This window comes from Aspergillus pseudodeflectus, assembly GCF_044049435.1.
Source record: "Aspergillus pseudodeflectus strain CBS 756.74 chromosome Unknown BJX68scaffold_8, whole genome shotgun sequence".
Lineage (NCBI taxonomy): Eukaryota > Fungi > Ascomycota > Eurotiomycetes > Eurotiales > Aspergillaceae > Aspergillus > Aspergillus pseudodeflectus.
In genome coordinates this window covers 560619-580946 of record NW_027263784.1, presented here as the reverse complement: position 1 = coordinate 580946, position 20328 = coordinate 560619, and the positions used below count along the sequence as shown (strand labels likewise).

Here is a 20328-nt window from a genome sequence, read left to right as displayed (position 1 = left end):
CTTCCTTGCGAGGACGAATAATCAGATTCCAGTCAGGAAGGTACGATCAGAAGTATAGACTCGGAAAGAGCGATGGGTCATCAAACTTATAAAGTAGAGTGCCTTGTCTGCCATAGTACTTGGACTGTCAGCATGACATAGTAAGGTCCCCAAGAAGAGGGAAGGAATGCATCTCCATTGCGGCCTCCAAGGCAGCGATATTTGCGGCAATCGCAATCTGAATAAATCCATTACAACTTACATCGATAGCTTTACTCCATACTCATACCACGTTAGATTTCGCCTACCTATCCGAAGAAGTTACCTTGCATTCCTACCCTAATAAAGTCCGCTCCGCAATGGACCCCCTCCTCCCAGGAACAACCATTTCCCCCGTCCTCGCCGTGCCAGGCCTCTACATCTCCGAGTACGCCTCACCCTCTTATATCACTCTCACTCTCTTCTTTTCGCATCGTCTTCACTTCAAGATATTGACAGAAACAGCCGCTTTGCCGCACGCTCAAACTCCCTCCTAACCGAGCATCGCATTACACACATCCTATCCATACTCCGCTGGGAAGACCGGCCTCGACCTTCGAGTTATAAAGACGCGACAGATGATGGGACAGAGACGGTCACAAATACGGGCTCGGACCTGCGAAGGATAACTCGGAAACACGTTGATATGGACGATGATCCGATGGAGGACTTGCTCGCGCACTTGGATGGGATGCTGGATTGGGTTCATGATGCCATTATTGGGACTGCTCCTTTGGATGGAGCCGAGGAAGATCAGGTGAATGCAGGAAAGGAATCCGGCGTGGACACCTCTACACGCCAGGACCAAGGCCGGGTTCTTGTTCACTGCAACCAAGGGGTTTCCCGCTCGGGGTCCGTGGTTGTTGCGTACAGTAAGTCTTCGGCCACCATACTTTACATAATGTTTGCTGGCTGCAATGGACTGATTCGATCTTACTAGTCATGAAATACCTCTCGCTTCCCTACGCCGCTGCCCTTCTCACTGCGCGGCAATCTCGACCCGTGATTGCGCCGAATATCGGGTTCGAGTATCAGTTAAGAATGTGGGAGAGGTGCGGGTTCGGTGTTTTTCTGCCGGGGGGAGAAGATCAGGAAAATGATCAAGAGGAAGAAGAGGGGCAAGTCCAGCTAATTGAGGAATCGGAGTATGCAGCGTGGAAAGAAGACGTTGCGCAGGTATACAGCCATGAGCAGCTCAAGGACTTTCAGCGCGCCAGAGAGGATTGCATCAGAAGAATGGTAGCGAGGTTGGGAGTTCTGATGAAAGATGATACCTAACTTCTCTTGAACAACGGCGCCCTAGTTTCAGGGCCATGAGGGTCGCTGACCTGTGATCGAGGAGCAATTATCAAGCGGTGATAAGAGAGGGGTTTGTATAGAGCGAGTGCGGATAGTCGGTTGAATACCCAACGACACAGCCTTATGCCCTTGGACCCTGAGACCAGGGAATATCCGTAGTATTAGTTGTGAAAAAGATATCTCAATCACATCTGCATACAGTATCAAATCATCTCCTGAAGCATGTGCATTGTGCACGAACTGACTCTCCGCTACTGACTCACCACAACCATAGATTATATACCGTCTTCTTCCTCAGCCCACGCCCCCTCCCCACATTCGTTTACTCTATACCCAACTTCTGACATACAAGCAAGAGCAACAGTCAGCATGTCTTTACTCGTGATACTAGCTCTAACAACCCTCTACCTCCTCCTAACCTCCATCCTCCGCACACGCCACTTGCACAACCTAACCAAGAGATACGCCCACCTCACCCCAAACCCCTACGCCATGACCCCCTCCCAAGCCCACCCAATCCTCCTCTCAATCCTTACCGCTGAATTCCCCTTCTCCTACGCAGTGTCAACACAATTCGCCCTCCTAAAATCCTACGCCATCCCCTCGGGAACCTCCCTCCTCGTCGCAACCCGCCGCCTCACCTCCCCACGCACCGTCGCGAAACGCTCAGAGGATACAGCAATCTTCATATCCGAACTCCTCACCAGCGGCCTGGATACAGAGCGCGGCCTCACGGCGCTGAGCAAGATGAATTGGATCCATAGACAGTACGGAAACAAGATCACAAACGAGGATATGATCCATACATTTGCGCTGTTCGTCCTCGAGCCGCTGCGGTGGATTGAGCGGTTCGAGTGGAGGCCGCTGCTGCAGGTTGAGCGCGTCGCCGTGTTCGTGTACTGGAGGGAGATTGCGTTGCGCATGGGCATGGTCGGTGTCCCCGCGACGATTGACGAGTTGGGCGTCTGGGTGGAGGAGTATGAGAAGACGCACATGTACTTTGCGGAGAGTAATGTCGCGTGCGTCGAGACGACGCTGGGGCTTTATGTGCGCTTCCTGCCGAGGGTCTTGCAGGGTTTGGGGAGGTGGGTTGGGGCGGCGCTGATTGAGCCCAGGGTGAGGCCGTTGGTTGGGGTTGCGGAGCCGCCGGGGTGGGTTGTTGGTCTGGTTGAGGGGGTGTTGGATGTTAGGGCCTGGGTTGTTCGCGTCTTGTTTTTGCCGCGGTTTAGAGCGGTTGATGCTGGTGGCGAGGTGGATGTGAGGACGGGGAGGGTGAGGAGAAAGGTCTATGCGTTTGAGCCATGGTATGTTGGGGAGACGTGGGTGCTGAGGGTTCTCAAGGCGCTTGGGCTGGGGATCGCCCTGGGCAGGCCATTGCCGGGCCCAGAGTATTTGAGCGATGGGTATCTGCCCGAGGAGCTGGGGCCAAAGGAGTTTAGGGAGAAATCGAGGGAGGATGTCCTCGCCGACGCGGCCAGGATGAGAGAGTATGCCAGGCAGGGAGGAGGGAGTACCCTTGGGTGCCCGTTTGCGGTTGGGAGGTAACATGGAGTATATAAACCGACTCGTACAGTATGATTATATGATGTAATGTCCAGCAATGTCACATCTGATCACAGCTATCCAGCAGCCGGTCCCAGTAGCTCCCTGCGTCAACCTCCCCTTCGGCTTCCTCGCCATGCGCCCCCTGAGCGCCGACAGAGGCAGGGTCCAGCCCGGCCATCGACGGCCCGCTCTCAATAAGCATCTGCAGCGGTCCGGAGCCGATCGTCCACGACTGCAGGTCGTAGTAGGCGGCGTCGAACTCGGTGGAGAAGCGGTAGCGGTCCTCGGAGACGTTGTATTTGCAAATGTCACGAAGCTCGTAGGGCCACTTTATGCGAATCTGCGAGACGTAGAGGCTTGCTGTTGTTTCTGTAATGTTGGTGATACCGGAGACGATGAGATGGTCTCGCAGGTTGGGCCTGGGTTGTTAGCCTGGTTCGCTATTATACCGGGTGACTTACCATGCGAAGAAGTCTATAATTGGAGCGTGAGGGACCATGGTTTGTGTGACACTGCTTTGTTAGCTTGATTATACCAGTTATGGTACTTTGCAGCGACATACGTTGGAAACATGAATGATGGAATCGAAGGAATCGGTGGCTGCGAAGGGTCATGCTGATGTTGGGACAACTGCCACTGCGAGAATTAGCTTGTTGGTTCCGCCATAGTATATGTGCATGATATACGCACCTTGATCATCGACCTCATCAGCCTCAAAATCGCCGCCCTCTCAACCAACCCCGTCCTCGAAAAAATCCCCTGATCCAGCGCCTGAAGCAGACCCCAGACCCGATCAAGATTCCTCCGCCCAGTGCGGATCGAATCCCACCCGTACAGCGCGACGCGAATTGCCAAATCGTCGTCATCCTCCATCGTCGACGGAAGTATCGAATTGCGCTCCTTGGCCACATTCGAAATCGACTCGTTGACGACCTGGAAATAGTTTCGCGTCCCGCTGTTACTCGGGTTCTGGCTGTGCAACGATATCTTCGTCAGTAGGTCTACGCTGATTGTGAATGATGGCGGTCTATGTGCCTGTGGCGCCAGTGGGTTTGAATGCGAGATAAGGCGTGGGATCGGTGCTGATGTTGACGCTGCGGCCATGGCGGATGCAAGTGCTGCTGAGGATGCAGACGCAGAAGCTGTCGCAGGGGCAGACGCAGACGCGCTCGGCTCTTCCTGCGTCAGGAGCGGCGATGATACCTCCGGCCCCGGCGACGTCGAGCTGCGCGTCTCCTCGAGGACTTCGTGAATGTGGTTGATTACGTTGGTGAGGCGCTCTGTCTTTGAGCGCTGTTGCTCCAGCTGTTTCAGGAGGGTGGCTTCCACGCCATTTCCGGATGCTGCGGTAAGCTCCTCTAGTGTCTTTTCTAGGCGGGCAATATACGTCTTGATGCGTTCTCGTCGCTGGCGTTGAGCTTTGCGGTCTGTTAGGCGTTTGCGCTCTGCGGTGCTGAGCCGTGCTGGGCCTTTGGAGCTGGACTCCATGGCTGCGGTGATTGTGCTCGCGTGCTCGATATGTTCTCTCTAGCAGGGTTGGATCAGGTAATTGTAGTCGAGGCGATGAGGCTGATGAGGTTGTTGAAAAACAACCGCATGGGAGCAGCATGTGAGACGAGAATCCCTGGCCGTTTTATTGGTGCCCGCAATCTCCTCTCCTGCCTTTCCCTAATGCGGATATCGCATTTATAATTTCCCGGTCCAAAGGCAACGAATCACTACATAGATACGCAACGATATAGCTGGGCGAGACGAAAGCCAGGACGGTTGATTTCCAGATATTAGACCCTATCATACACCGGTGTGGTATGCTGTACAACACCAAAATCATTACATGTATAGATCCCCTTTTCACTCTCAGCCCTATATCAACAAATGCACGCTAAAGATCACACATGCAAAAGCATGAAACCTGCGCCCGACGCCTCATCAAATCACATGCCCAGTTCAGCTTGCCACGGCCAACTGTGCCACGAGGTCGGATGCCACGTCCAGGAACGGATAAGGACTCGTCACCTCCTTGTCCTTGTTGCGGAAGCGTTTGCTGATTGGGTGCCAATCAGTGTCGCCTTCTGCGCGGATCACGTTCTGATAACCGTCGCATTTGAAATCGACCATGTAGTTGTTCTCTTCCAGCTGGTAGAGCTGAATGTCTACAAAGACCCAAACTCCGTACGAGATGCGAGAGATGGTAGCTTCCCGTGTAGCTGATGAAGCACCTGATGTGACTGTTGACTCTGCTGCGGTGGGCTTGTCCTCTGAAATCGCGGTTCCTGACAGATTGAACCGGCGCCGCAGCTCTTCGAGATCGCTGCGGCTGCTATGCATGCTGGATGACGTACCGGGTGCTCTGACACCTTCCTTTAGTAGACGCGCTCGGATGAACCACAAGTCCTTGGGAACATAATGGTCGGAGGGCAAATCTGGATACTTGGTTTGCAAGGGTCGGTTGGCGAGATCGTCGTCCGCGGCACCATCTATAACGATTAGTTTTGAACCATTTTGAGTTGCCAATGAGCCTACCTGTGTCCGCGGGTTGCATCTCCCAAATTCCCCCCTGTGCCGCAATTGCTTTGTACAGATAGAGGATAGCCTCATATGGTTGGTTGCGAGAGCGAATGCCGAACTGCCATCGTCGAGACTTTCTAGGTTGATGCGGGGCGCTGCGGCTTTCTGGCGGCTCAAGCCGAAGCTTATCCAGATCAACAATACTGCGGGAATGCGGCTTCAAGGCTCTTGCTGTTGCTTCCTGTTCTTCCGGCGACCGAGCAGTCCGGTGGGGGTCGTCATCGTCCAGACCGGCCTGTAATTGCTCTTGTCGGTCCTCTCTCGCCCGCTCACGTTCACGCTCCCGTTCTCGCTCCCTTTGTTCCATGAGTTGATCATGAACATAAGGTAAGCTAGTCGGCAGAATTCTGACGTGGCTCACTCGTGGCGCCTCTAATTCGTCCGAATCGGCCGGCAAGGACATGGGAACAGGTTGTCGGCGGGAACCGGACCGTGTGCGTGATGGAAGTGACTGCGCTGCCTGCGCCTGAGACGTCGCTGGTCGTCCAGATCCCGTCGAGGGAACAGCACGGTTTGTTGGTGGCGGGGAAGGTACAACTGGAGGGTTCAACATATTGTCATCCGTAGGCGCTGTCAGGATTAGCCATTTGTTCTCATAACCAATGTTACCTCTCTCACAGTTTGTTTGCATCATTTCATTCTCCACAATGATGAAGAAAGCGTCCTTGATGGCACTCGGCTCGGGATGTTTGAGCGCATCTTCAATATCATCACGTCCATATCCCATGCTCCTCTCCAACTTGGAGATTGCTACCTGGCTGATCTTGTTCTGGATGGCCTGTGGCTTTCCCAACGCAATCTTCCGGGGATCGATCGCTTTGTGCGGGTCAACTCCCGTGGCAATAAACTCCTCAGAAGGCGGATGCAGGTATTTGGGCAAATCTTGGAGGAACCAAGGATCCTTGCGGATTTCCTCGATGGTGATCCGGTGCACTGGGTGCACCTGGAGCATTGACCGGATGAGGCGAGCAGCTCCGGAAGATATGTAAGTGGGCATGTGGAAGTTGCCAGCGGCGATTTTCTTGAAAAGAGCCGGGATGTAATCGTCATCAAATGGAAGCCGTCCTACCAGCAGCACGTAAAGAATGACTCCGCAGCTCCATACGTCAACCTCCTGACCAGCGTACAGCTTACCAGAGATGACTTCGGGGGCTGCATAGTTGGGACTTCCACAGCTGGTCTTGAGAAAATTGCCGTCCGTCATGATATTACTCAGGCCAAAATCCGCAATCTTGACATTCTTGTCTCGGTCAATGAGCAGGTTTTCCGGCTTCAGATCCCGATGAACAATTTTATGACGATGACAGTATTCCACTGCACATATGATCTGTTGGAAGAACTTGCGAGCTTCGGCATCGTTGCACCGGCCTCGCTTCACCAAGTAATCGAACAATTCTCGCTCTGCATATTCCAGTACCATAATGATATCGGTTTTGGTTGAAATGACGGTGTACCTAGCGGTGAAAGGGTCAGCATCCATTCACGTATGGTCAATTGCAAACGTGGAGAGACAAACGGTTTAATGATATGAGGGTGTCGTAGTAGCTGTAGGTATTGGATCTCCCGCTCGACTCGACCGATCATGTCCCGGGAGAGCAGCTTGCGGCGGGAGATGATTTTCAAGGCGACTTGTCGGCCACTGGGTTGGTGAATGGCCAGCTTGACCTTCCCAAAAGATCCCTCGCCTAGCACCTTGACTGTATGATACTGATCCAACCGCTGCATATCCCTCATTGTGGCCGGTGACTGTCTTGAAGGGTCAGCACCCTTTCCGATCGGGCGCGAGGGCGGGGGCATGGCCATGGCGGACTGGTTGGGATTGGGGGGGTTGTTGGAGCCGTTGGAACGCTCACGATGGCGGTCGCGGTCGACAGGAGGAAGAGAGACCGAGAGGTCCTCGTCATCAAAGGCAGCAGCCATCCTGATGGATCGGCAGCTGACGAGATCGCACGTCGTCGGATTCTTTCTCAGCGGTGGAGGTCGGTCGATGTGGAGGAAGACAACGTGACGTGATGGATATCCGCAAAGCCCGCCTAGACTCTGTCACTCACTTTTCTGCCCTCTTGTTCTAATTTTTTGCGCCTTCTCAGCGCCTCGAAATTCCAAGAATGTGTTTTGTAAATGAATGGGAGCCCCAATCGTGAGTTTTGGGTGTTGAGATGAGTTAGTTCATGTTCGCCTGAGGTGGCAGGAAAGCGATCGTTCCCCGCAAATCCGCGGAGGAACTGGAAAAGCAGACAAGTGGACTGAGTTTTCAGTTCAAGACCATCCGGAAAAATCGATGGCCGAGGGAATGACGGGCCTGGTAAGTATATGATGGATGGTACAAGGCTCGATGTAGTGCAAGGTTGCAAAACTGCAGGAGATCGGATTCTGGATGAGTCGTTGACACAGCGGGCGGAAGCCACTCCCACTGCTGCACCTCTCATAATCCTCGCCAAAGCATCCTCGAAAACCACTCAATTAACAGGAGTCCCAGGTGAAAGTATTGGCATGTTTGCTTTTACCATGAAACATAGCCATGGTATTATTGCTTTCTCATCTACTTCCAGATATTATGACCATATGCGATATCCCATCTTCCATCAGCCCCTCTTTCATCTCTCTACTTATCGTGAGCTGCCATTATATCCTTTGTAGTCACGGGTGTGTCTAGACAAATTCACTATTGCCTTTGCAATGATCCTTTGCTCTACAGCAAATAGCTCAGTAAAGGTAATGCGCATATAAGAGAAGGCCGTAGAGGGGTCCTGGCTTGGCGTCATGTGGTGGGGAGCTCACTTGTTCTCCGCCAAACCCGCTGCGCAAGCCCCAGCATTGGCCACCCCAAGGCTGTTGCCTTCTCGTCTTCTTATACTTCCCTCACACTTCTAATTTTACTTTCTCTTTCCCCCCTTCTTGCCCAGAGTCTGGCACCCGCGTGCCCGTCGTACACGTGCCACAGCTATCCGCAAGGCAGAAGCTCCAAGATGACGTCCGAACCGTCTGAGGAAGCTATCGCTAGCTTCACAAGCATAACGAACACGTCTCGGGAGCAAGCTATCAGCTTCCTAAAGGTATGCGTCTTCTTCGCGGTGAATTTTTCTAGCTAGCTTATATGGAGCTCGCCCTAGGCCAACGATCTTGATGCAAGTAAAGCCATCAATGCGTACTTCGAAGACCCTATCGGCCCGCAACTATTACAGGTACCTACGGCCTCTATATGCGATTGGAGACAGTCTCGTTAATTGGTTGGCAAGCCTACAACATATCAAAATGAATCTACCGCGTCAGGTGCAAAGTTTTTTCTGTCTTAAGGTTCGGCGAACCTGACATGCTGACAGGCTTGCTCTGACAGCGTACCAAATCGAACACTCCGACGCCGTCCCCGTCTCCCCCAACCTCATTCCTCCGTCGCGCCCTCCGTCCGCCATGAATATGAAAGACAACACACACGCGCCCGAGTTACCGCCTCCACAAGTCACCACGCAGGACACGAAGGGTAGGGATTTCGGTAGTGCTGACAGGACATCTGCTGACTGCGCTTGACAGAAACCTCGGATAATGGCCTGACACTGGCGGAGCAGGAGGAACGACAACTCCAGCAGGCGGTAGCTATGTCCTTGAACCAAAACCTCGGACAGCAAGAGACCGGCGTCACAAGTTCAAATCAAAAATTTGGCCGTGCGACGCGGGATCATTACGACGAGGGCGCTTGGGCAATGACGCTGTTCAACTCCAGCTCCCGCGAGATCATCATCAGCCCGGATCCGGTTGACCGCAAGAGACAGGCGAGCGAACCGGCCTTTATCCGTCCGTCTCAGGATGCCCTACATCTGAGCGGGCTCTTGACGATTCTGCACTCCATACCACTAGCCCGCGAGGCTCTCTTACTGCGGAACAAGGCTCTTTCGAGCTACGGGCATGATGCGCAATGGTGGAATGGACAACCAATCAATCTTCCCAAAGTTGTGACGATTCACGAAGCACAAGACGGCGACACCGATTGGGATGATATCCTACACGAAGCCCAAAGGATCATGGCCTTTCTGGACTCCACAACCCGAGCTTTTGGTAGCGCGGACGCTCTAGCCGGCCTGAAGAGCATGTCTACATATGATGCGGAGGGCAGCGTTAGCAGATTTCTCGAGGCGTGGCAGGAATCGGCCGTGCGAGCCGATCCCGGAAATCCATTGACGACCGTGTTCATGTCCATGGCGTATAAGCGGCCTTTGGCGCCATACGACACGCCGATTGATAAGGAGTTTTATACCCTAGAGCCGTACGTAGAGTCTGTTCACGGGCAAACGCTCTACGATGTGCTGGATGGTACTATGTGGGCCGACAGCCCTGGAGAAGAGCTTGACGATGTGTGGCTGGAACATATCGCCGATATCCTGGTAGTCAGATTGGACAACACCGACTCAGCAGCGAAAGCAGCGGACGTGAAGGTTCCCGCAACTTTTTATCCAGACCGGTATCTCGCCAGCTGCCGAGACATCTCACGCGACTATCGCGTACAACGACTGGAAGTCCGCGAGGACATTGTTAGACTACAACATATCATGGACCGTCTTTCGGTGCCGAAGGGCTTGGCTAAAGGATTTACCTCGCAGATGGTGCTTGAAAAGGCAGCTGATGCTGCGGCAATACTGGGCCCTAAGGGCACTTCAGGCGACGACGCTATATCAACAGCAGAACCAGGCGCCGATGTGCAAAAGTTGGCTGCGGAGCTAAGAGCAATCTCACAGAAGATTGAAGGCAAGCTTAAAAGTTGGTCTTTCCGTCACTCGATTAAACTACAAGCTAACACCCACAGAACTGGAGGAACGCAAGCAACAGGCCATTGAGAGCCTTAGGGGCTCTTCAAAATTCCTAACGGAGCCGTCGGATTCGCCGGGCGAACCACCAGTCCACAAGTACACGCTGAGAGGCGTGTGCACAGAGCCCCATGTGACATATGTCCTAAGACGCAGGATACCAGATCCTGAAACCCCGCCGTCCGACGACTACGACTGGTGGCGCATCAGTTTCTCCGTAGACGATGCGAAGACCCGACAAGCCGAAACCGGGGGCACCAGCTCCGCCCCAAAAGACGCAGACGTGATTGGATATACCGCGCACAAGGTGCGAGAGGTTGAAGTCCTCCGCGCAGCGCGAGAAGAGTCGAAGAATGTCCTACTAGTCTACGCAAATAGCAACGCCATGAACTTCAAGGAGGAGCCCGCCCCGCCTACACTTCAAGTACGATCTTTCCATTTCCCCACCTAGCTATCTCACTAACAACATCCTCTAGGCCTTCGTAGACGCAGACAACGCCGCATTCGACGCAGAGCTGCTAGATTGGGAAAACAACGCAGATGCAAGACAGCAAGAGCAAGCCCAAGAAGTGGACTGGGAACAAACATTCGGCTCACGGCCCGCTTACCCGTCGCCGTCGATCAGAGAAGAAGGCACATCGGAAGACATTGCCGCCCGCAACGTGAACGTCTTTGACTATCAAGTCTCGTCTTTTGATGATGATTCGGCAACAGAGCCGGGGCAGGAGATGCAGGAGAGGGCTGGGAGGCCATTACTCAGTCAGGGCGCCGTTCAGCCGGGACAAGGACAGGGACAGGGACAGGATCGTCAGTCAGCCTGGGATCAACCCTAGCGGTCTACTTTCGAGATGTAGTTATGACATAGGTTTAGAAACGACGTCATGGTACTGACTTTTCTCTTCGCTTGTACTCCGTATAGTATGGTAGGAATATAGATCTCTTGAGCGCCAAGCCACGCAGCGAGCTCTCCAACCCACTCCACTCCACCCCCAACTCCAATCCACCTCCGTCCTCTCCTCACCAAGAGAGTACACAACGCGATAATCCCACCCAACACCCACGCAAACCACGCCTTCTCCTGCCAAACGCCCTACCGCTCCAATTCTAGAATCTCCAAGATATAAACAATGGACCCAACAAAAACCGCCTCCTCAACCCTGCACCTCCTCGAATCGCGCCTCCACCGCCTCACATACCTCCTCACAGGCGACGCAGCCTGGACGGGGTCTCCGACGCCCCCTGCCAAACCATCCTCGTATGAGGAAACTATCTCGAGACGGCTGCTGCATCTGGAAAGTGAATTGGAGAGGCTTCGTGATAGGTCGGCTGTTGCGAGGGATCTGCTTGGGTTGTGTATGTTTCTCCTTTCTCCCGTTTGGTGGGACTGTATATCCCGGGGCTGGGCTGCAGTGTGGTGTTAGTGTGATAAGCATGCTAATCAACGGATTGAATATCTAGACGATCGATTCCCCGATCTTTTCAAACCCCCCTCAAGCACACCATTACCCTCCGACCTCAAAACCAGCAAAACCAGCGCCGATAACGAAACTCCGACCACCACAGACCTCTCCTCAACTCCCACCCCATCAGAGGATCCATCCCTCCCCCTCTCAACCCAGACAGCCATAATCCTCTCATATACCACTTCCTTTCCCGAAACTGCATCGCGCCTTACAAGCCTGCAAGACCTTCCCATCCCTCCCGCAACACAATCTGCCTCGTTGATCGAGCTGCAGCCGCGGATTGATACGTTATCGAAAAAGCAAGAGGCGCAGGCGCGCGAGGTTGCGGAGCTGCGTGTGCGCACGGCGAAGGTATTGCAGCGGTGGTATGAGGTTTCGGTACTGGGTGGTGGAGAGGTTTGGGGGGAGTGGGAGGGGAGGATCGAGGGGGTTGAGCGGGGAGTTCGGAGAGGGGAAGTCAATAGGGAGAGGGAGAATGCGTGATTTTTTTTTGTTTTTGATATCAGGGGTTTGAGTTGAGGGTGTGTCTACATTTGTTATTGTTATAGACCACGATGATACCATGTTCTATGTTTATGTTTTGGACCTCTGTGCTATGCTATACTATACTATTCTATCTACTAATCGTGACTATGACAACTCTTCATATGCGCGAGTTGTTCAACATGATATATCTAAGTCCAGATACAAATGGCTATGCTGGGTATCTAACACACAACTAACAAAACGACGATATGAACTAAGAAGGAAATGGTTCCTTGCGAGGTGATTTCTTTAGATGGTTACGTCCTGAGCAAGCGGACGCTCTGCGTTCATCGACGCAGGCGAGTCTGAACCGTCCCCGCTGTCCGGGGAGTCTTCAACAAGGTCACTCCGTTTCAAGTGGCGGACCTTGCCCTCTGCCTTCTTCGCCGACGGAGAAGGCGATGGCGCGGCCGGTGAAATCTTGCGAGTCGCGCTGGTGTTGCGCTTTGGCGTGGGACTGGAGTAGTCATCTGACCCTGGGTTGGAGTCGTCTGCGAATCCTCGCCATTTGCGCCAGCCCTCGAAGTCGATGAGTGCTTGCATGCAGCCCCATTCTGTCACCTTCTGCTCCAACCATTCGAATCGAACGGGCTCCATATGTTAGCTTGGTACGTGCGACTAAGTTCGAAGAGAATTACCTTTGTCAAAAAGTCATTGCAACCGGCCGCCAAAGCCTCGTGGCGATCACTTTGCAAGCTGGAAGCTGTCAGAGCCACGATAATGACAGGACTCCTGAATAGTGACAAATCATGCAGCGTGTCCTCCTCAGTTAGAGGATCTGAGTTGGTGGAATTCCCACCAGCCGCACTGCGCACGCCGGAATCCTTCTTGGGGAACACGCCAATCCCATTCAACCGCTCAAGCCGACGGATCTCCTTTGTGGCCTCCAATCCGTTCATCACGGGCAATTGAATATCCATCAGCACGAGATGAAATCCACCCTCACGCCATTTCTTCACAGCTTCTGCTCCGTTGGCTGCACACTTCCATCGCACGCTGAGGCGTTTCATGAACGCCTCTAAGAGCCTCTGATTGATAACGTTATCCTCGACAATGAGCACGTTAATCGGCGGAACTGTGCCCTCGATAAGTCCACCAAAGGCTCCATTGAGTAAAGTTGACCGATTCTTTTTCGTCTTCGTGGGGCCAGGGCGCGGAGATGCACTGCGTGCCGGTGGCGTAAGTGCCTTGGTCTGCGGTGACTCTGGAGCAGGAGGAGTAGGAATCGGTGGCGTGGGTTGACTGGGAACAGCAAGTGCTTGAGCTCCAGGGTCTGTCACAGATCAGCATAGCTCACTTGATCAACCAAAGAAAAACATACCTTTTGCACTCGTAGCTGACCCGAGCATGGTTGGGGAGTTTGTAGTATGCCGAGTAATAGGAGGCCGGCGGTGACGGGAAGCACGCCCGCTCGGAGACGGCAGCGCAGGCGCCATGCCGGTAGTCAAAATAGAGATCGACGAGGCGGAATTAGGCGCATGGGGCTGGTGCGTCGGAGGGGTTGGAACGTTGCCATTGGCTGGCATAAGAGTGAAATAGTCGCCATGCTCACCCGGCTCAGAGTGTGTATAGTACGTGTTATGGCGAGGCGAGGGTTTAGGAGTCCTACGCTGAGGAATCTCAATAACCAAAGCTTCCTGTATCGTCTGGCCACCCGGGTAGTATGAATCCAGGACCGCTATCAAGGGCTCCTCTGGACTCAGGATGCGATCAGGGGTCAATTGTCTTGTGGTCCCTTCTCGTGTAGCAATCCGGATGATGATGTCGGGCGCATCAAACGTCTTTCCCAGGGAGTTGGCGTACTTCATCACTACTTGGTCTCTCAACTCGTCGACCAGCGCATCCTCGGACGTAGGCAGAAGCGTAGCCGACCCCCCTGGCCGCTTAACCCAAATCTTACGGTAACCCATCCCTGAGCTTGTACTCTGGAAAGGTTTGTGTCCAAATCCGTCTGGTTCCGAGAACGACCCGGTGTCCAGCAAAGAGCTAACCAGATGCTGATGAGAGGCAGGCAGAAGCGACTGGCGACGGATTCCCAAGCTCGGTCGCTTGGCGAGCGATGTCGATGGAAGCGGGAACGACTGATAAGAACTTATGACCTGCTTCTCTGCGACAGCATTCACGGGCGCAGGCGATACAGACTCGGCCGGTCCGGCACCAGCAGCGTAACGCTCTCGCGGAGTTAAGGCTGGTGGTGCGCTCAAGCGATCAGCCTTTGGTGCAGGAGGCGAAGTTTGGGGAGCGGCAGGGGCAACGTGGTCGGCCTTTCGTGACGGTGGAAGGGGGAAGTTGAGCAGCTCAGATGGGAAGCTTTTGCGGCTAGATCCGGATCGGGCACGATCCCGATCGTGGGTTGGCTCGAAGCGCCGTCGAGAGGTGGCCAGCTGCTGTTGCTCTTGCGGTGAAGGTTGAGGCAGGACCTGCCTACTTGTTACCGTGGACGAAGGGCTCGCGTTCGGATTGGTAGGTGGAGGGGGCTCCTCGATGTGGCGTTGAGCTGAAGAGCGAGAGTTGGGACGCCGGTATTCAGGGACGAAGAAGTATTGCCCCCCTGACGAACTGGTAGGACTGGCGAGCTCGTCAGGCGTATACTGGGAGTCGGCGAAGGAGGAGATGGAGGGACGACTGGCGGAGGAGAGAGGTGGAGGAGGGTGGGAGGCTGAAGAGGAGAGGACGTTTGGGGTTGTGGAGATGGGCGGCGTCGCGGTGGTTGCAATGCTTGCAAAGTTTGGGTCGGCCGACAGCGACAGCTCCTCCGCCGCCTTCTCCCCGTGATGGTCCTGGCGGACCGGCTGGTCAAAGGCGTGATTGCTGTGCGGGTGAGAGTGCTGCTGATGGAGGTTGTGGCCGGTGGAGGACGAGGCGTTGGATGTGGTGGTGAAAGGGTGATTTTTGCTTGACATTGACGATCGCCGCAAGAGCTTCGCTTTCAGCCTGGTGGACCACCGGCGCTCTGACATGTTGACAGCCAGCGATTGCAGGGCCAGGCGGACGCAGAGCAGAATCGACAGCAACGGATAGCACAACAGAAACCAAATCATAGAATCGGACGCTTAACAAAAGGAATCGTGAGGCCTGGCAACAACCTCAAAGGGTCATCACCTCCTCAACGGCGGCGCAGATGGTGTCCAGGAGAAACAAGTCACTCGTCATGCTGGAAAACGAGGTAAAGGACAGAAACAGACGCAAAAGCAGACGCAGAAACAGAAATCAGAAAAGACACGGCTCATGCAGCACAGGACACCAAAGGAGAGAACATGACGGAAGGAAACAAAAGAGAATTGGAGAGACGCGAAGGTCGAAAGAGGGGAAAACAATAAAACTGCAGGAGCTCACAGCTTCAGAATCCTCGTACGACCGCTAATATCGATTCCAGCTGTCACTGCAGAGCCATCGAGCTCGATCGGCGATTATTTTTGGATTACTCGACATTATTTGATGATTGTAAACCCGCTGCCTCGCTAGCCTCGTCTGGTCGTCCGCCAGCTGGCCTGCATAAATACTCTTGAAGCCTCTCTACCATCGATTCTCTCCATATTCTAGGTACTTCACTTCTCCCCATGCATCTGACTCTCGATATCGCTGTCGCTGCCTCGGTTGTGCACTGCCTCTTTCGCCCCAAGCAGCTCATCGACACTCCTGCCTGTGATCTTGGCCTGTGCAAGTAATTTCCGGTATCGAATGCGCCATCCAATGTGGCTGCCAATAATCCCGACTTCTAAGAGAATCCTACTCATCATTAATCATCAATACAGCCATAACTAGTTACCACGGAATGACTGACACAACGATATACAGAACGCCACCCAATATATCAAAGGTACCCTGCGCCGCTACTACCGTCAGCAATTCCTTGCAATCATCACCAAGGGAACATACCAAGCGCAAAGAGAGAAAAGAGACCCCCTAGCGTATCCGTCCCAAGGAAGAACCAATCTATACAACATTAACCCACGCTATCAACTCACAATTGGGCACAAGTCATACTGATTCCGATTACCCGTCCGCCTCTCTTCCACAGCTCAAAGTACGGCGGGATCAGACCACCCGCCAGACAGATCGCTGCAATCACTCCGACGAGCAAATCAGGCCAGGTGATGCCGTTATTATACGGTATCTGTGGTGGTTAGAGTCTGGCACAGCTTCTTTGGGAACACAATACAAAGAAGAACTTACCCTCAGAGAGAGAATCAGCGCCGCCTCAACGCCCGCGAAGAGCCCAACCGTTCCTATCACCATGGCTGTGGCCTTAAGGCAGGAAAACTTGCTGCAAGCGATATCAGCATCAGCATCAGCATCTCCACTCCAGCCTTTGCTTGAGTACATCCCGGATGGGGAGCACATACTGGGTATAATGCAGAATCTGCCCCCAAGCCACCAGCGAGAAGAACCCAAATACCTGTGGCTGGATCTGCAGTGGGATATTCACTTCCTATATCCAGGTCCGATGTTATTCACTCACTCTTCTCTTCCACTAATCCCCTCTGGAACCGCATGGGATGAAGATCGGTTATACATACCTGCAGCACAAAATACGCTCCCATTGGCACCGCACCTAGAAGCCATACTGGTCAGCTAACTCACGTTCAACTTCCCAAACTTTCTTCCTCTCCTCCAGCCTAAAATACGGAAAGGGGAAACATACAAACTCCCCAAAGCAGCATCATCAACTGCGGGAACCCCTCTGTATCCTTCCGCCGCCAGTTCGACCAGATCTGTGGGAGGAGCTGGATGCACCAGAGGACTGTACCAATTGTGCCTAGCACATTGGAGGCAAGGGTGATGTTTTGCGACTCGGTTTCCGGGGTTGTGGACATGATGTATGAGAAGGTAAGTGAGGATACAAGCGATCTGGTGGGATTTTAGGAGAGATGTTGGCTCGTCCAGTCTTGCCTTATCGACCCGCCGAATCTTCAGGAGGAAAGGAACGTCGGGTTGTAGTAGACGCAACGATATATGGTATAAAGCAGATAATACAGTGACACGGCTTCTATCTTCTTTACAGCGGACCATGTTTCTTATATACCCTCCTCACCCAGAGCAAACATAGTCAAACATGGATGATATGGGGTATCCAGCCCTACCTACAACGCCCTCCCGCTCTATACATTCCGTTCAAAAGCAGTCAGCAAAAGCCACGGAAATTTCATACACAAAGAGGAATCTGAATCCGAGCTTCTGCAGTCAATTAGAGCGTTCACCAAAAGTCATCTAGACCCTTCGTCATCCCCACAGTTGCAACTACTATCCGCTACGAAGAACTAGATGGACCCATCAGCAATCGGCCAAGGCACGTGTGCAGTGTACACGTACTCCGTACGGAATACAGTCTATCAGAAGGCCGTAGGTAGCGCTGAACCGTAGTGTTCATGGTTCTAGAAACTCAGAAATATCCAAACAAAGCCTTGATCACACTCAAGGTACAAGGCACTAAGACCGGACAGGAAGCCCAGAGGAGATGTGGCTGCGCTGGGGCTCGGGATCCGCAGCCGGAGACATATCGGAACGTGGCGGATTGGATTTGCTAATATGTTCCTGTCAAGCGGGACATCTACGATCGACGATTACATTTCGTGCACGGTGCATTCGACATCCAATATGTCGTTATTATTCATATCCTGTGGTCAAGGACGCGGATTCGTTTTCCGGATGCGGTTGGTGTTGAAATAAGGATACTTGGTTGGAGCTTGTCCGAATCATTTCCATGAAAGCATGACCCCTACTTCTTGTAAAGTCTGTCCCTGGCAAAGTTCCTGCTCACCCGGGTTGTTTAGAGTTTGAAGCTCTTGGACTCAAGGTTTCAAATCTACTCGGCGTCTCAGACCTGCGCATGAAAAATTATTGATTCAATCTCATACGTTGTCAATGGTAAGAAACTCAAGGAATCATCTGGTACAATCATACATCTGGCAAAGCGCAACAGGCTCGGTTCAAAATTGGAATGAAATAATGAAATGGAAGAATAACCCATATCCAAAATAAAAATCTTACAGTTCACCAGGTAACAGAATGAAGAATCCAAGACCATCAAGACATAACATGACTTTGTTGTTGCAATCCGAACGTGCGCCGAGTGATACAACTCGAAGGGTATCAAACACATTTTCTCGCCAACCAGCGAGGACCCATGACAGAGTAGGAAAAGAAAAGTAGATGAGAAAACAGAGAAAAAAATGCTCCGATCATAGCAGAATCAGGTAGTTCGATGGAGCAATTCCCGTCTCTCCGTTGGCTTTCCTAGCCTGCCACCATCGGCCGCTGACATCTGATACTTCTAGCTCCTCGCCCTTGTCGAAGCCGATCTCATTGGCGTCCTCGGGGTTCGCGTCGTACTTGTAGATGGCCTTGGCCTTGTATGGGTACTCAGTTGGTGGGGGGATTTCTGCCCCCGTCTCAGGGTTGGTGTTGCCGCCAGGCATGCTGGTGAAGCGTGCCTGTGATGGGCTGCGCGTCTCACCAGGAGCACCGCCGTGGTATCCTGAGACAGGTGACGAGGTCTCGAAGCCGTTCAATTGCGCAGAGGTGTACATCTGGGGGCGGCTCGACGTCGTCTCGGGTCGTGCACCAAAAGCTGACGACATTGGGCGGTTGTTTCCATAAGAGCCATGGTGCTCCTTGTTAAGGGCGAAAGAGTCGATAAATCCACGGTGCTTGGCCTGGGGAGTCGATCCAAAGTAGAAGATCCACACAATCTATAGAGGTCAGCAGCTGATGCTGATTTATACTTGGATCTGGAAGGATAGTCATACGTTGATCATGCACAGAAGGATAAATCCGGCACCTGCGGCTTGCTTTGCGGCAAGACCATCATCATTTGAGGACCTGGAGCCGGATTGGGAAGGGTTAAACATGGAATTGGCCGAGATTGAGTTCATGACCAGATCGGCGGCCAGATATCCCACAACCTAACATTGGTTAGCACTGCCCAAGGCCTTGTCATTGGTACACATACTGCTACGCCATAAGTGAGACCTGAGTCGGTGATGAAGACGGTGATCACTCCGATATTACAGCAGAACGTATAGGCAATGGCCCACCATTGAAAACTGGGGTAGCTCCCCTGTACGTCCGCGGCGATAGATGCAACAAACGCAATCACCCATCCGAGCTGCACCATGATTAGCTGCGAAACGACGTCCGTCGAGTCCAAGACATACCGTTGCGATGGAGCTCGTCGCGAGAGCGAACGGGTCGCCCAGTAGATTGCTCAGCCGTACTCCTGGCATTCTTGTGTTTATTTCGTGAGCGATTGTTGTTTATGTAACGAAGATGGGACGGTTGATAAATGCAACGTTATGGCAAATCAAGATTTGGGGGAGATTGTATATATATCCTGGTCACTTCGGATTCGATGCGCGTAATACGTAGGGTTGTTTGCTGACTATAGTCGGGATATCGCGATTCGACAGCAGAAGGCGTTCGGCGACCGATACTTTCTTTTCCACCCGCTTTCTTTTCCGAGTATCGAGTGCAAATAGGCGCGATGGAGGGACAAGTCGAGAAACTAATTTACCAACAATCAGCTAGACCGAACAATCGCACGCACATAAGCCGCAGAGCGTCAAAGCGTGGTAGGTCGGAGGACATTGGGGCCGAAACCGACAACAAAGAGCGAATCCAGGCGAAGAACCAGCGAGAACAGCTAAAGCGACAATCAGAAGAAAGAGAAGGGCGATGAGATCCTACCTCGCAAGACTAGCTGGCTGAGGATAATGGCGTTTTAGAGTTGTCGAGATTGGCAACTCCGGGCTGAAGTAGGCGAAGATCAAGCAAAAGATAATAATAGGTCGTTTCGAAACGCGAAGTTAGTTCGAGACAGATGAACCGGCGTGGCGGACGAGAACGAGATCTTCGCGAGGCTGGTGGTGTTTTAAGACCCCTTGCAGGCAGACACAGGAACAAAGAAGAGAGCAGCGCCAGGCTGGAATGGGACGAGAAGGTCGGGTGTGGAACGTCTGATAAGAATCGAAGAAGAGAGCGAAGAAGAGCGAAAGAGAGGGGTTGAACGAGCGAATGTCGACGGATGGCGAGGATCCGACCGAGGAGAGTGAGAGGAGAAAGGAGGAGAAAAGAAGGCTGAACGAGGGAATGAAGAAAACAAGAGCCCGAAT

The 20328-nt window shown here is 52.9% G+C and overlaps 9 protein-coding genes across 9 annotated transcripts; 4 read left to right on the top strand and 5 right to left on the bottom strand.

Annotated features, from left to right (window-relative positions):
- Nucleotides 1-338: 338 nt before the first annotated feature.
- On the top strand, nucleotides 339-1296 carry BJX68DRAFT_263773 (dual specificity protein phosphatase family protein; the record flags this gene model as incomplete). The annotated part of the gene is made up of 3 exons (XM_071044774.1): nucleotides 339-406; nucleotides 484-890; nucleotides 959-1296. 3 exons carry the CDS (start codon nucleotides 339-341, stop codon nucleotides 1294-1296), a joined length of 813 nt encoding a protein of 270 aa, XP_070902442.1.
- A 200-nt stretch (nucleotides 1297-1496) lies between these two features.
- BJX68DRAFT_279627 (uncharacterized protein) lies at nucleotides 1497-3092 on the top strand. Its single transcript, XM_071048773.1, has one exon. It carries the CDS (start codon nucleotides 1687-1689, stop codon nucleotides 2860-2862), a length of 1176 nt encoding a protein of 391 aa, XP_070902441.1. The 5' UTR covers nucleotides 1497-1686; the 3' UTR covers nucleotides 2863-3092.
- BJX68DRAFT_206297 (bZIP transcription factor) lies at nucleotides 3093-4568 on the bottom strand. The gene is made up of 3 exons (XM_071037644.1): nucleotides 3553-4568; nucleotides 3425-3498; nucleotides 3093-3374 (listed from the first exon to the last, which is right to left on the bottom strand). The coding sequence occupies exons 1-3, from the start codon at nucleotides 4348-4350 to the stop codon at nucleotides 3320-3322; spliced, it is 927 nt and encodes a 308-aa protein (XP_070902440.1). The 5' UTR covers nucleotides 4351-4568; the 3' UTR covers nucleotides 3093-3319.
- Nucleotides 4569-4599: 31 nt separating this feature from the next.
- Nucleotides 4600-7546, bottom strand: BJX68DRAFT_206071 (serine/threonine-protein kinase). The gene is made up of 3 exons (XM_071037642.1): nucleotides 6947-7546; nucleotides 5386-6884; nucleotides 4600-5339 (listed from the first exon to the last, which is right to left on the bottom strand). The coding sequence occupies exons 1-3, from the start codon at nucleotides 7348-7350 to the stop codon at nucleotides 4810-4812; spliced, it is 2433 nt and encodes an 810-aa protein (XP_070902439.1). The 5' UTR covers nucleotides 7351-7546; the 3' UTR covers nucleotides 4600-4809.
- Nucleotides 7547-8209: 663 nt separating this feature from the next.
- BJX68DRAFT_230430 (uncharacterized protein) lies at nucleotides 8210-11132 on the top strand. The gene is made up of 7 exons (XM_071039205.1): nucleotides 8210-8486; nucleotides 8544-8615; nucleotides 8670-8703; nucleotides 8768-8911; nucleotides 8962-10182; nucleotides 10229-10653; nucleotides 10706-11132. Exons 1-7 carry the CDS (start codon nucleotides 8400-8402, stop codon nucleotides 11060-11062), a joined length of 2340 nt encoding a protein of 779 aa, XP_070902438.1. The 5' UTR covers nucleotides 8210-8399; the 3' UTR covers nucleotides 11063-11132.
- Nucleotides 11119-12169, top strand: BJX68DRAFT_230426 (putative nuclear distribution protein RO10). Its single transcript, XM_071039204.1, has one exon. It carries the CDS (start codon nucleotides 11357-11359, stop codon nucleotides 11648-11650), a length of 294 nt encoding a protein of 97 aa, XP_070902437.1. The 5' UTR covers nucleotides 11119-11356; the 3' UTR covers nucleotides 11651-12169.
- Nucleotides 12170-12466: 297 nt separating this feature from the next.
- BJX68DRAFT_263767 (uncharacterized protein) lies at nucleotides 12467-15177 on the bottom strand (the record flags this gene model as incomplete). Its single annotated transcript, XM_071044773.1, has 3 exons — nucleotides 12467-12808; nucleotides 12856-13490; nucleotides 13539-15177. The coding sequence occupies 3 exons, from the start codon at nucleotides 15175-15177 to the stop codon at nucleotides 12467-12469; spliced, it is 2616 nt and encodes an 871-aa protein (XP_070902436.1).
- Nucleotides 15178-15765: 588 nt separating this feature from the next.
- On the bottom strand, nucleotides 15766-17034 carry BJX68DRAFT_263766 (PQ-loop repeat-containing protein; the record flags this gene model as incomplete). The annotated part of the gene is made up of 8 exons (XM_071044772.1): nucleotides 15766-15946; nucleotides 16002-16050; nucleotides 16097-16153; nucleotides 16205-16334; nucleotides 16394-16484; nucleotides 16564-16649; nucleotides 16738-16772; nucleotides 16863-17034. 8 exons carry the CDS (start codon nucleotides 17032-17034, stop codon nucleotides 15766-15768), a joined length of 801 nt encoding a protein of 266 aa, XP_070902435.1.
- Nucleotides 17035-18039: 1005 nt separating this feature from the next.
- sho1 (osmosensor SHO1) lies at nucleotides 18040-19648 on the bottom strand. Its single transcript, XM_071037643.1, has 4 exons — nucleotides 19375-19648; nucleotides 19176-19325; nucleotides 18967-19122; nucleotides 18040-18909 (listed from the first exon to the last, which is right to left on the bottom strand). The coding sequence occupies exons 1-4, from the start codon at nucleotides 19441-19443 to the stop codon at nucleotides 18400-18402; spliced, it is 885 nt and encodes a 294-aa protein (XP_070902434.1). The 5' UTR covers nucleotides 19444-19648; the 3' UTR covers nucleotides 18040-18399.
- Nucleotides 19649-20328: the final 680 nt, after the last annotated feature.

Excerpts from the sequence above, each read along its gene's own strand:
- BJX68DRAFT_279627 (XM_071048773.1), top strand. The coding sequence starts at position 1,687 with ATGTCTTTACTCGTGATACTAGCTCTAACAACCCTCTACCTCCTCCTA.
- BJX68DRAFT_206297 (XM_071037644.1), bottom strand. The coding sequence starts at position 4,350 with ATGGAGTCCAGCTCCAAAGGCCCAGCACGGCTCAGCACCGCAGAGCGC. Across the intron at positions 3,499-3,552 it reads TGATGAGGTCGATGATCAAG|TGGCAGTTGTCCCAACATCA; the intron begins GTGCGTATATCA and ends TAATTCTCGCAG. Across the intron at positions 3,375-3,424 it reads CCATCATTCATGTTTCCAAC|TGTCACACAAACCATGGTCC; the intron begins GTATGTCGCTGC and ends CTAACAAAGCAG.
- BJX68DRAFT_206071 (XM_071037642.1), bottom strand. The coding sequence starts at position 7,350 with ATGGCTGCTGCCTTTGATGACGAGGACCTCTCGGTCTCTCTTCCTCCT. Across the intron at positions 6,885-6,946 it reads CACCCTCATATCATTAAACC|GTACACCGTCATTTCAACCA; the intron begins GTTTGTCTCTCC and ends TTTCACCGCTAG. Across the intron at positions 5,340-5,385 it reads GATGCAACCCGCGGACACAG|ATGGTGCCGCGGACGACGAT; the intron begins GTAGGCTCATTG and ends TAATCGTTATAG.
- BJX68DRAFT_230430 (XM_071039205.1), top strand. The coding sequence starts at position 8,400 with ATGACGTCCGAACCGTCTGAGGAAGCTATCGCTAGCTTCACAAGCATA. Across the intron at positions 8,704-8,767 it reads AAATGAATCTACCGCGTCAG|CGTACCAAATCGAACACTCC; the intron begins GTGCAAAGTTTT and ends TTGCTCTGACAG. Across the intron at positions 8,912-8,961 it reads CACCACGCAGGACACGAAGG|AAACCTCGGATAATGGCCTG; the intron begins GTAGGGATTTCG and ends TGCGCTTGACAG.
- BJX68DRAFT_230426 (XM_071039204.1), top strand. The coding sequence starts at position 11,357 with ATGGACCCAACAAAAACCGCCTCCTCAACCCTGCACCTCCTCGAATCG.
- sho1 (XM_071037643.1), bottom strand. The coding sequence starts at position 19,443 with ATGCCAGGAGTACGGCTGAGCAATCTACTGGGCGACCCGTTCGCTCTC. Across the intron at positions 19,123-19,175 it reads ACTCAGGTCTCACTTATGGC|GTTGTGGGATATCTGGCCGC; the intron begins GTAGCAGTATGT and ends AACCAATGTTAG. Across the intron at positions 18,910-18,966 it reads TCCTTCTGTGCATGATCAAC|ATTGTGTGGATCTTCTACTT; the intron begins GTATGACTATCC and ends TGACCTCTATAG.